The sequence below is a fragment of the Haliotis rufescens genome, unplaced genomic scaffold (genome assembly GCF_023055435.1).
Source record: "Haliotis rufescens isolate VD_foot unplaced genomic scaffold, xgHalRufe1.0.p SCAF_1, whole genome shotgun sequence".
Classification (NCBI taxonomy): Eukaryota; Metazoa; Mollusca; class Gastropoda; order Lepetellida; family Haliotidae; genus Haliotis; species Haliotis rufescens.
In genome coordinates this window covers 47,849,321-47,862,787 of record NW_025963779.1, presented here as the reverse complement: position 1 = coordinate 47,862,787, position 13,467 = coordinate 47,849,321, and the positions used below count along the sequence as shown (strand labels likewise).

The 13,467-nt window shown below is 44.0% G+C and overlaps 3 protein-coding genes across 3 annotated transcripts; all 3 read right to left on the bottom strand.

Annotated features, from left to right (window-relative positions):
• Positions 1-7,271: 7,271 nt before the first annotated feature.
• LOC125371796 (clumping factor A-like) lies at positions 7,272-8,725 on the bottom strand. Its single transcript, XM_048380597.1, has 3 exons — positions 8,381-8,725; positions 7,997-8,297; positions 7,272-7,435 (listed from the first exon to the last, which is right to left on the bottom strand). The coding sequence occupies exons 1-3, from the start codon at positions 8,723-8,725 to the stop codon at positions 7,272-7,274; spliced, it is 810 nt and encodes a 269-aa protein (XP_048236554.1).
• Positions 8,726-8,892: 167 nt separating this feature from the next.
• On the bottom strand, positions 8,893-10,014 carry LOC125371795 (serine-aspartate repeat-containing protein F-like). The gene has a single exon (XM_048380594.1). The coding sequence runs from the start codon at positions 10,012-10,014 to the stop codon at positions 8,893-8,895; it is 1,122 nt and encodes a 373-aa protein (XP_048236551.1).
• A 262-nt stretch (positions 10,015-10,276) lies between these two features.
• On the bottom strand, positions 10,277-12,744 carry LOC125381000. The gene is made up of 2 exons (XM_048396887.1): positions 10,549-12,744; positions 10,277-10,379 (listed from the first exon to the last, which is right to left on the bottom strand). The coding sequence occupies exon 1, from the start codon at positions 12,693-12,695 to the stop codon at positions 11,259-11,261; it is 1,437 nt and encodes a 478-aa protein (XP_048252844.1). The 5' UTR covers positions 12,696-12,744; the 3' UTR covers positions 10,277-10,379; positions 10,549-11,258.
• Positions 12,745-13,467: the final 723 nt, after the last annotated feature.

The following is a 13,467-nucleotide window of genomic DNA, read 5'->3' as shown; positions in this document are numbered from 1 at the left end:
GCCTCTCCTTGTGCCTGCTTCATGGCCTTCATGTATCATATAGTTCAGGATGAGAACAGAATCCTGTATATTGCCTCATATCGTCGAATAGCTGTAGATTCATGCGCATAACACGTTTGAGTATGTAGACTGCAATATCAACTTAGATACTAATAGAACTGTTTACACGTGAAACATAGCTCAAACGGGCATATCTAGTTCAATTGAACATTAAGTACCTATAGAAGTTGGGAGATAGCGGGACGTAGTCAACGGATACTCTGTACAATCTTCAACGCCACCATATAGGAAAAGTTACATTATTCTTATTACTTTTCAATGTCACTTGTAAAAGGTAGAAAGAAAACGGTATCAACCAAATGAAATCTACACAAATCCGAATTTGATGAGGTCATATACGTGATACCACATGCGTATTTTGTAGTATTCTTGTTACGCTGTGTATGTAACAACGGCTTATCCATGCTAGTCGGATTAATTTGGCTTACATATCCGTAATGATTCATGAGAATGAAACATTTCCCCTCTTCATCTTCTGAATACCATTCTGTATCTAATGGAGATGCTTTCTTTTCAATAAACATTACTCGCTATGAACTCGCGAAAGAAACCCTTGTTTAGGAATCTTTATAATGGTATTTGATTGTGTTCTCACACGAGAACGTCACATATGAGAGATATCAGCTGGCTGCTCGATTTCTCCTTTCAATCATTACAAAATAACAGATTATGTGTCCCCAAAGCTGTATCTTAATCGATAATACCATCGTTGTACAAGTTAGTCAGACGTGCTTACATGTTTAAAATTGTAAAATGCAGCAACAGAAAACCAGTGTTGAGTTTATAGTTGCTACCAGCAACCACGCCCCACCCAGCATCCCTGTACAGATCTCGGCATTCTCACTTTTTACAATCATCCATAGACGGGGATATTACTAAAGCTATATTCCCACACACTGAAACATGGCTCACTTCCCTGAAACACGGCAATGGTTTTAATAACACAGTATCATCAAGACGAGTGACTTCAGTTCTGTCATTTCGGTAATGTATGAAAATCGTTGCTGCGACAAGAAGTTATGAAATGTAAAATACAGTAATCGGCCGCTTTCGCCCTTGTTCGTTCATTCCCATAAGCTGCAAAACATATGCCCTTCAATGACGGACACCAAGGCCCGCTTCAAGGTTTAAACCAATCAGATATGTTGTGTATATTCTTGACAATACGTCTTGATTTAGCGCTTTGACGTATACATACCATAGAACTATAGAAGGTACATTTTCGATTCATCTAAATCTAACAGTGCTTTGTTCCTGACATTACATTTTGATTTAGCGCGTGGACGTATACATACATATATATACACACAGACCCAGACCCAGACCCAGACCCAGACCCAGACACAGACACAGACACAGACACACACACACACACACACACACACACACACACACACACACACACACACACACACACACACACACACACACACACACACACACACACACACACACACAAACTCGCACCCTGGCATCTATTACGTACCACATAGTACAGCTAGCATCCATTAAAACTTACATCAGTCGCGGTATGAGCAGGAAGATGACATATTTCAACAACGACATATCACACGTTTAAAACTGGATATTTTATAAACAAAATTGTTTAATTGGATACCGTTTACTTTTCTTTTTCATACGATATCAATATCAGAGGTTGAACTGCAAGCAATAATTGTTTATGATTTAAGTGACAGGATATGTATATGTGCAGTGAACTTGCTCCCTGCTATCACAACAGTGGTATTTACACAGTGGCATTTTACGGCGGCAGATATAACATGAAAGCAGAGATCCATGGGCGTTCACTCTTGCCTCCATCCACAAGGCACAACACTACACAACTGGGGATAACCCTTGTCTTGTGTCCTGACAGGGAGACATGGGAGCATCAAGTGGACTATGTGAGCGAATAGAAAGGAGGAAGGAGATCCATGCATAATGTTATTGTGTCCCGCGCTGACCGATTCAGGCGGCAGTACATCCTATCTGTTGCAATCCGTGAAGACCTATGGATGTGCCGACAAATGCCAGAACATCTTCAGTTACTGTAGTAAATGTATATCATATGAAGGACGACGCACAGAAGATCAACATATGTGGTGTTAGAATATCAGTATATATACAGTCCTCCCTGGTTATAATGCCACATTTTCCGCTGGACGAAAGATGGCATTGTAACCAGGGAGTACTGTATATATACTGATATTCTAACACCACAGATGGTGTTCAACTGTGCGTCGTCCTTCATATGATATAGAGAGATCATCAGGGAGATGAAGACCAGACCTTTCTGACATGATATATATTTATATAGAAGAATTTATGTAATCTTATAGAAAAGGATATAATCTATAACATCAAACTAATTATTGTTATTTTAAGACAGCGAATCATTCTCTGTGTAAGGATGAGATGTAAAACATCTGAGATCAATGCATTTAGTTTGTTGATTTAGAAAAGGCAATTATCTCCAAAAAATCAACTACATTGTCAATTATTGCGTCAAAATTTACAAACAAATGGCATTATAACCAGAGAATTGGGACGTTTTTCACTGCGGAAATCTGTTCGGAGAAAAAAACATGGCATTATAACCCAGGGAGAACTCTGTGTCAGTGTGTCTATATATGTACCCTATTATGTGTTCATGCCGCTAAACAGTATTATTCTGCACAATTAATAGCATCTGATGCAGCCTGGGAAGCATGAAATTCTATTGTACGATGTCTGTTTTTTACAATTCTAGGTGGTAAAGTAAGCTCCACGTGAATTGGGAATCCCTAATTCAATACAAGGCTTGTGTGGACTGAACTTGCTTTAAATTTCAAAGCACACGCACAAGTACCCGTCCCCCTTAACAAAATACATAAGTGCAGAGCAAAAGACATCCTATTTCTGCACCTTCTTACATTAGTTAAGCTTTATCACTAATAATGGATGTATTTCCAAGTGCCTATAATGCATGTACAGTGTATTTAGACTTCGTCACGCGGCAGACAATTCTGTGTAGGAAGCCTCTATCATTGTTATTCAGCAACCTTGCACGAAACCAATAGTTGAAAATGTCAATCACTCCCCGCCAAATACTTCTATATGTTCTACTTCCCACCGCATTATCATGTCTTGGCATGGCTTCAAAACAACATATGCTGTGCAACATTTCCTTAATATATACAAGTGTACTACAGGTGGGGTCAGCCCGAGTAAAGATCTATCCACAGCTTGGCATTGGGACTACATAGGTCCCAACCTCTGAGGAAAGGCCACACACACTGGAGACTGTACCTCGAACAAAGTGGTGTCGGTAAATGCCACCTGCCCTTTATCCGGTCAAGACGTTGATGTAACGACCCCGCGGGGGATCAAAAGCTCTTAGGGGGGCATCTCCGAACCTCCCACAGGACGCTTGTAAGCTCTGCAGTGCCCGTGGGGCTCCCCTTCAGTACATTGTGGCGTCGGAAGGAGGGGATTTTTGTCTACCAGGGTGGAGAACTATGTCGTTAACGGCCGAGAAGGAACTGTAATAGCCATAAACAATACAGGCTTTCATGTGGCACTTGTTTAGATGCTGAATATTATGTCTGTACATCGTGCAGTTGTGTTTGCATTGAGGGCAGTGTGGCATACAGGATAATTTGTATTTCTCAAATGCACTTGGATGGTCCAAATGTTTAGGTTTAAAACACAATTGCTTATGCAGTGCAACTACCGTAGTCGATTCCCCACACACAAAGGCAGCTCCATGCTACCATCACCATCACAGTCACTACTGAGTTCCATGCTACCATTACCATCACCATCACTATTGAGCTCCATGATACCATCACCATCACCATCACTAGTGAGTTCCATGCTACTATCACCATCACCATCACTACTGACTTCCATGCTACCATCACCATCACAATCACTACTGAGCTCCATGCTACCATCACCATCACTACTGAGCTCCATGCTACCATCACCATCACTACTGAGCTCCATGCTACCATCACCATCACCATCACTACTGAGCTCTATGCTACCATCATCATCACCATCACTACTGACTTCCATGCTGCCATCACCATCACCATCACTACTAAGCTCTATGCTACCATCACCATCACCATCACTACTGAGCTCTATGCTACCATCATCATCACCATCACTACTGACTTCCATGCTGCCATCACCGTCACAATCACTACTGAGTTCCATGCAACCATCACCATCACCATTACTAGTGAGCTCCATGCTACCATCACAATCACCACTGAGCTCCATGCTACCATCACCATCACTACTGAGTTCCATGCTACCATCACCATCACCATCACTACTGAGTTTCATGCTACCATCACCATCACTACTGAGCTCCATGCTACCATCACCATCACCATCACTACTGAGTTCCATGCTACCATCACCATCACCATCACTACTGACTTCCATGCTACCATCACCATCACTACTCAGTTCCATGCTACCATCAGCATCACTACTGAGCTCCATGCTACCATCACAATCACTACTGAGCTCTATGCTACCATCAGCATCACAATCACTACTGAGCTCTACGGTACCATCACCACCACTACTGAGCTCCATGCTACTATCACCATCACTACTGAGCTCCATGCTACCATCACCATCACCATCACGATCACCATCACTACTGAGCTCCATACTACCATCACCATCACCATCACTACTGAGCTCCACGCTACCATCATTTCTGAGCTCCATACTACTATCACCATCACCATCACTACTGACTTCCATGCTACCATCAGCATCACCATCACTACTGAGCTCTATTCTACCATTACAATCACTACTGAGCTCTATGCTACCATCAGCATCACCATCAGCATCACCATCACCATCACTACTGAGCTCCATACTACCATCACCATCACGATCACCATCACTACTGAGCTCCATACTACCATCACCATCACCATCACTACTGAGTTCCATGCTACCATCACCATCACCATCACTACTGAGTTCCATGCTACCATCACCATCACAATCACTACTGAGTTCCATGCTACCATCACCATCACCATCACTAGAGTGACTTCCATGCTACCATCAGCATCACCATCACTACTGAGCTCTATTCTACCATCACAATCACTACTGAGCTCCATGCTACCATCATCGTCACCATCACTACTGAGCTCCATGCTACCATCAGCATCACTTCTGAGCTCCATGCTACCATCACCATCACCATCACTACTGAGCTCCATGCTACCATCAGCATCACTTCTGAGCTCCATGCTACCATCACCATCACCATCACAATCACTACTGAGCTCCATTCTCCCATCATCGTCACAATCACTACTGAGTTCCATGCTACCATCACCATCACTTTTACTACTGAGCTCATGTTACCATCACAATCACTACTGAGCTCCATGCTACCATCATCATCACTATCACTACTGAGTTCATGTTATCATCAAAATCACTACTGAGCTCCATGCTACCATCATCATCACCTTCACTACTGAGATCCATGCTACCATAAACCATCACTACTGAGCTCCATGCTAACATCACCATCACCATCACTACTGACTTCCATGCTACCATCACCATCACAATCACTACTGAGCTCCATGCTACCATCACCATCACTACTGAGTTCCATGCTACCATCACCATCACTACTGAGCTCCATGCTACCATCACCATCACCATCACTACTGAGCTCTATGCTACCATCATCATCACCATCACTACTGACTTCCATGCTGCCATCACCATCACCATCACTACTAAGCTCTATGCTACCATCACCATCACCATCACTACTGAGCTCTATGCTACCATCATCATCACCATCACTACTGACTTCCATGCTGCCATCACCGTCACAATCACTACTGAGTTCCATGCAACCATCACCATCACCATTACTAGTGAGCTCCATGCTACCATCACAATCACCACTGAGCTCCATGCTACCATCACCATCACTACTGAGTTCCATGCTACCATCACCATCACCATCACTACTGAGTTTCATGCTACCATCACCATCACTACTGAGCTCCATGCTACCATCACCATCACCATCACTACTGAGTTCCATGCTACCATCACCATCACCATCACTACTGACTTCCATGCTACCATCACCATCACTACTCAGTTCCATGCTACCATCAGCATCACTACTGAGCTCCATGCTACCATCACAATCACTACTGAGCTCTATGCTACCATCAGCATCACAATCACTACTGAGCTCTACGGTACCATCACCACCACTACTGAGCTCCATGCTACTATCACCATCACTACTGAGCTCCATGCTACCATCACCATCACCATCACGATCACCATCACTACTGAGCTCCATACTACCATCACCATCACCATCACTACTGAGCTCCATGCTACCATCATTTCTGAGCTCCATACTACTATCACCATCACCATCACTACTGACTTCCATGCTACCATCAGCATCACCATCACTACTGAGCTCTATTCTACCATTACAATCACTACTGAGCTCTATGCTACCATCAGCATCACCATCAGCATCACCATCACCATCACTACTGAGCTCCATGCTACCATCACCATCACGATCACCATCACTACTGAGCTCCATACTACCATCACCATCACCATCACTACTGAGTTCCATGCTACCATCACCATCACCATCACTACTGAGTTCCATGCTACCATCACCATCACAATCACTACTGAGTTCCATGCTACCATCACCATCACCATCACTAGAGTGACTTCCATGCTACCATCAGCATCACCATCACTACTGAGCTCTATTCTACCATCACAATCACTACTGAGCTCCATGCTACCATCATCGTCACCATCACTACTGAGCTCCATGCTACCATCAGCATCACTTCTGAGCTCCATGCTACCATCACCATCACCATCACTACTGAGCTCCATGCTACCATCAGCATCACTTCTGAGCTCCATGCTACCATCACCATCACCATCACAATCACTACTGAGCTCCATTCTACCATCATCGTCACAATCACTACTGAGTTCCATGCTACCATCACCATCACTTTTACTACTGAGTTCATGTTACCATCACAATCACTACTGAGCTCCATGCTACCATCATCATCACTATCACTACTGAGTTCATGTTATCATCAAAATCACTACTGAGCTCCATGCTACCATCATCATCACCTTCACTACTGAGATCCATGCTACCATAAACCATCACTACTGAGCTCCATGCTAACATCACCATCACTACTAAGCTCTATGCTACCATCACCTTCAAAATCACTACTGAGTTCCATGCTACCATCACCATCACCATCACTACTGACTTCCATGCTACCATCAGCATCACCATCACTACTGAGCTCTACGCTACCATCATCATAACCATCACTAGTGAGCTTCATGCTACCATCACATTCAAAATCACTACTGAGTTCCATGCTACCATCACCATCACTACTGAGCTCCATGCTACCATCACCATCACCATCACTACTGAGCTCTATGCTACCATCATCATCACCATCACTACTGACTTCCATTCTGCCATCACCATCACCATCACTACTAAGCTCTATGCTACCAACACCATCACCATCACTACTGAGCTCTATGCTACCATCATCATCACCATCACTACTGACTTCCATGCTGCCATCACCGTCACAATCACTACTGAGTTCCATGCAACCATCACCATCACCATTACTAGTGAGCTCCATGCTACCATCACAATCACCACTGAGCTCCATGCTACCATCACCATCACTACTGAGTTCCATGCTACCATCACCATCACCATCACTACTGAGTTTCATGCTACCATCACCATCACTACTGAGCTCCATGCTACCATCACCATCACCATCACTACTGAGTTCCATGCTACCATCACCATCACCATCACTACTGACTTCCATGCTACCATCACCATCACTACTCAGTTCCATGCTACCATCAGCATCACTACTGAGCTCCATGCTACCATCACAATCACTACTGAGCTCTATGCTACCATCAGCATCACAATCACTACTGAGCTCTACGGTACCATCACCATCACTACTGACTTCCATGCTACCATCAGCATCACCATCACTACTGAGCTCTATTCTACCATTACAATCACTACTGAGCTCTATGCTACCATCAGCATCACCATCAGCATCACCATCACTACTGAGCCCCATACTACCATCACCATCACGATCACCATCACTACTGAGCTCCATACTACCATCACCATCACCATCACTACTGAGTCCCATGCTACCATCACCATCACCATCACTACTGAGTTCCATGCTACCATCACCATCACAATCACTACTGAGTTCCATGCTACCATCACCATCACCATCACTAGAGTGACTTCCATGCTACCATCAGCATCACCATCACTACTGAGCTCTATTCTACCATCACAATCACTACTGAGCTCCATGCTACCATCATCGTCACCATCACTACTGAGCTCCATGCTACCATCAGCATCACTTCTGAGCTCCATGCTACCATCACCATCACCATCACTACTGAGCTCCATGCTACCATCAGCATCACTTCTGAGCTCCATGCTACCATCACCATCACCATCACAATCACTACTGAGCTCCATTCTACCATCATCGTCACAATCACTACTGAGTTCCATGCTACCATCACCATCACTTTTACTACTGAGTTCATGTTACCATCACAATCACTACTGAGCTCCATGCTACCATCATCATCACTATCACTACTGAGTTCATGTTATCATCAAAATCACTACTGAGCTCCATGCTACCATCATCATCACCTTCACTACTGAGATCCATGCTACCATAAACCATCACTACTGAGCTCCATGCTAACATCACCATCACTACTAAGCTCTATGCTACCATCACCTTCAAAATCACTACTGAGTTCCATGCTACCATCACCATCACCATCACTACTGACTTCCATGCTACCATCAGCATCACCATCACTACTGAGCTCTACGCTACCATCATCATAACCATCACTAGTGAGCTTCATGCTACCATCACTATCACAATCACTACTGAGTTCCACGCTACCATCACCATTACAATCACTACAGAGTTCCATGCTACCATCAGCATCACTACTGGGCTCCATGCTACCATCACCATCACTACAGAGTTCCATGCTACCATCAGCATCACTACTGGGCTCCATGCTACCATCACAATCACTACAGAGTTCCATGCTACCATCACAATCACTACTGAGTTCCATGCTACTATCACCATCACAATCACTACTGAGCTCTATGCTACCATCAGCATCACCATTACTACTGAGCTCCATGCTGCCATCACAATCACTACTGACTTCCATGCTACCATCAGCATCACCATCACTACTGAGCTCCATGCTACTATCACCATCACCATCACTACTGAGCTCCATGCTACCATCATCATCACCATCACTACTGAGATCCATGTTACCAGCACAATCACTACTGACCTCCATGCTACCATCACCATCACAATTGAGCTCTATGCTACCATCACCTTCAAAATCACTACTGAGCTCCATGCTACCAGCACCATCACTACTGAGCTCCATGCTACCATCACCATCACTACTGAGCTCTATGCTACCATCACCTTCAAAATCACTACTGAGTTCCATGCTACCATCACCATCACCATCACTACTGACTTCCATGCTACCATCAGCATCACCATCACTACTGAGCTCTATTCTACCATTACAATCACTACTGAGCTCTATGCTACCATCAGCATCACCATCACCATCACCATCACCATCAGTACTGAGTTCCATGCTACCATCACCATCACCATCACTACTGAGCTCCATACTACCATCATCATCACCATCACTACTGAGCTCCATGCTACCATCACATTCAAAATCACTACTGAGTTCCATGCTACCATCAGCATCAATACTGAGCTCCATGCTATCATCACCATCACTACTGAGCTCTATGCTACCATCACCATCACCATCACCATCAATACTGAGTTCCCTGCTACCATCACCATCACCATCACTACTGAGCTCCATGCTACCATCACCATCACCATCACTACTGAGTTCCATGCTACCATCAACCATCACTACTGAGCCCTATGCTACCATCCCAATAACCACCACTAGTAATTTCAATGGTACCACCACCATCACCATCACCATCACCACTAGTGAAATCCATGGTGCTATTGTAACCGGGTTTTCTTGGCTTTATCCATTATTTTAAACAGATGACACCAAGACGGCTACGGGGTGTGAGGCTTATGTTTATTATAATCACGATAGTCACCCTGTAATAAGAAACAGATAATATAGTATATGCATATTAAAACATAATATATATCATATCATCATCAAAGCAATACAATCATTTCTGTTACATTACTTACAACTAATTATTATTAGATGATATGATAGAAATGGCTTACAGTACATATTAAGTAAAATGGTTACACATACCCTATGTGTGGCACAAGGGTGTAAAACGTGTTACCCTTGAAATGTCACCATTCATGCTATGTCCTGCAGAAGAAAGAGCAGGAATAAATACTTAGAGTGACTAAATACAATGAAATGAATAACAAAATGCATAGTTGGTGCAATTCCATTAATGTAGATATAACTTGGCATGTATACAAGATAATATTAAAATACACTAAAGCTTAGGTTTAAAGTTCAGCCTCTAAACCACATTCATTCAAAACATCAACATTAATAGAAATATGTGATTCAATGTAAATATAATTACTTCTGAGATGCTTATTTATAATGCCTAATCTTTGATTACTATTTAATACTATTTAGAAATAACGATAAATTATAAACTAACCTTTTGTGGTGATCTATGAATACTCCCAGTGCAGTGCATAGTGAAGGTGGCAATATGGAGTTAGTCAGAGCAAGAAGGTAAAGTTTGAATGTGGCCAATCACAGGATCGCTTGGGGTGTGATTGATCAGCAGAGGGCTGGACAAAGAATGTAGTTGAGCTTGGGTTGTGATTGATCACTGAGGCCTTGACTTAGAATGATGGGATAAAAACAAACACACACCTCTGTTGAATAAAGTTCAACAGAAACAAAACTTGAAATAGATTTATTTACAAAAAGACTAAAATACAAATATATACACCTGCTACACACTTCCCCCCGGCATGAAAATGATGTCCTCATCATCTGCCTAAAACAAGGGAGAGAAATGCATTCTGTACATCAGTACTGTCGTTGGCAAGCACTCCAGCGTTGATAAGAGAACTGAGATACTCAGCTCTGTTCCTCCAGTCGGGATGCGGAACTGCAGACATGACATACTCACCGCTAGACATCCACCGTGGCTGTGTCCGAGTCCTCCCTGATCTTCTGGGTTGCTGTGCCGGCACATCTTCAGCTAACTCAGGATCATCTTCCACATTGGCAGGTTCTTCTGGGGCTGCACCCGGATCTGCGTCAGTGGTCTCCACATCTGATATCTCCTCTGCAGCAGGATCAACCTCAGCTGAAATATCTTCAGGCTGATCTGGCTGGCTCCCAACTGCATCTCCAACTAAATCATCTTCGTCCAATGCAGAATCTTCAACTTCTGCTCTAGCCTCAGTTGGCCTATCAGCTGTATCCGCAGCTGACACTGACGGCTCAGACGAAGGGAAATATATGTCTGACTCGTCATCCTCTGGTTCCTTGACTGGAATAGCAAGTCTCTTTGATATTCTTGGTTTCGGGATAGGTCTCGGTGGTTCTGGTGCTGGTGGATCCGGTACAGGGAGTGCACCAATGGGAAGTAGAAGATTCCGGTGTAACACTCTCTTCCTACCTTCACCATTCTCCTTTCCGACCACATAGACAGGGATGGAGGGGTTCGGCTGACGAAGAACTGTGTATATGTCACCTTCCCACCTGTCTGCTAGTTTGTGTCTTCCTTCAAAGGCGACGGTTTTAACCAGAACTCGGTCACCAGTCTCTATAATTGCTGCTCTTGCCTTCTTATCAAAGTAGGTCTTCTGATCCTGCTGTGCTTCCTTGCTGTTCTGTGAAGCTAGATGGTATCCCTCTTGGAGTCGTTCTCTTAATGACTTTGTGTACTGCTGCAGTGACTTGGGCTTGCTTGGCTGGATGTCAAGTCCAAATGCTAGATCCACTGGAAGTCTTGGGCAACGCCCAAACATAAGGAAGAAGGGGGAATGTCCGGTAGACTCATGTCGAATGCAATTGTATGCATGGACTAAGGGTCCAACATGAGCCTTCCAGTCCCTCTTGGCGTCTGGTTCCAGAGTTCCCAACATATCACATAGGGTCCGGTTGAATCGTTCACACATCCCATTACCCATGGGATGGTAGGGTGTTGTGGACGACTTATCGATCCCAAGCAGCAGGCACAGCTCTGTCATCAGCTTACCAACAAAATTGGCTCCTTTGTCGGAATGAATCCTCTTGGGTAGACCATAATGGATGACAAAGTTGTTGAAAAACAAGTCTGCTGTCGTCTTGGCTGATGTATTCCGACACGGATAGGCTTGAGCGTACCGGGTAAAATGGTCAGTAATGACCAACACATACTGTTGACCACCCTTGGATGGCTCCAGAGTCAAGAAGTCCATGCAGACCAGTTCCATTGGCTGCGACGTCTGGATGCTCACCAAAGGGGCTCTGATGGATGTGTTTCCCTTCCCTTCAGACACCTCTCGCATATCTTCAGGTAGTCATCTACATCCTTGGTCATACCAGGCCAGTAGAAACCTTCCTTGAGTAGGGATAAGGTCCGATCTCTGCCTGGATGTCCTACACGATCATGCAAGCTTCTGAGTGCTGAAATCCTACATCTGGAAGGTAGTACTAGCTGTTCTTGATCACATCCATCCATGCTGGTGACTCTATATAACACACCTTCCCTCAAAGTCAAATGTGCAAATGTCTTCAATAAAGTAGTCATCTCTGGGTCTCCTTGGAACTGAGTTCTGTCAGGTCTCGTGGCATTCTCCAGATGCTCCATGATAACAGCAAGGGATGTGTCCTTCAGCTGAGCACGACGCCAATCCTTAGCATTGGCAGCACACACATGGTCACTTACATCTGCTTCACTTCCTGGAACCACTTCTGTAGACAAGCACAAACTCTCAACAAGATTAGGTGCACAAATCTTGTTACAGATAGCACTCACCACATCACTAGACAGGTCTTCCATCTGGACTGGGTCTTTGCTTGGCAAACGAGACAACACATCAGCATCAACGTTGCTCTTCCCTGGCCGGTACTTGATGGTAAAGTTGTAACTTGCTAGAGCAGCTAACCACCGATGTCCTGTGGCGTCCAGACATGCTGTAGTAAGTACATACGTCAGGGGATTATTGTCAGTCATTACCACGAAATCATTGCCATACAAGTAGT

Bases quoted from the DNA above. Each gene is read 5' to 3' on its own strand.
- LOC125371795 (XM_048380594.1), bottom strand. From the start codon at position 10,014: ATGGAGCTCAGTATTGATGCTGATGGTAGCATGGAACTCAGTAGTGAT.
- LOC125381000 (XM_048396887.1), bottom strand. From the start codon at position 12,695: ATGGAACTGGTCTGCATGGACTTCTTGACTCTGGAGCCATCCAAGGGT.
- LOC125371796 (XM_048380597.1), bottom strand. From the start codon at position 8,725: ATGGAACTCAGTAGTGATTGTGACGATGATGGTAGAATGGAGCTCAGT. The intron at 8,298-8,380 runs GTAGCATGGAAC...GGTAGTATGGAG, and splicing joins TAGTGATTGTGATGGTGATG to CTCAGTAGTGATGGTGATCG. The intron at 7,436-7,996 runs GTAGCATGGAAG...ATGGTAGCGTAG, and splicing joins ACTGAGTAGTGATGGTGATG to AGCTCAGTAGTGATGGTGAT.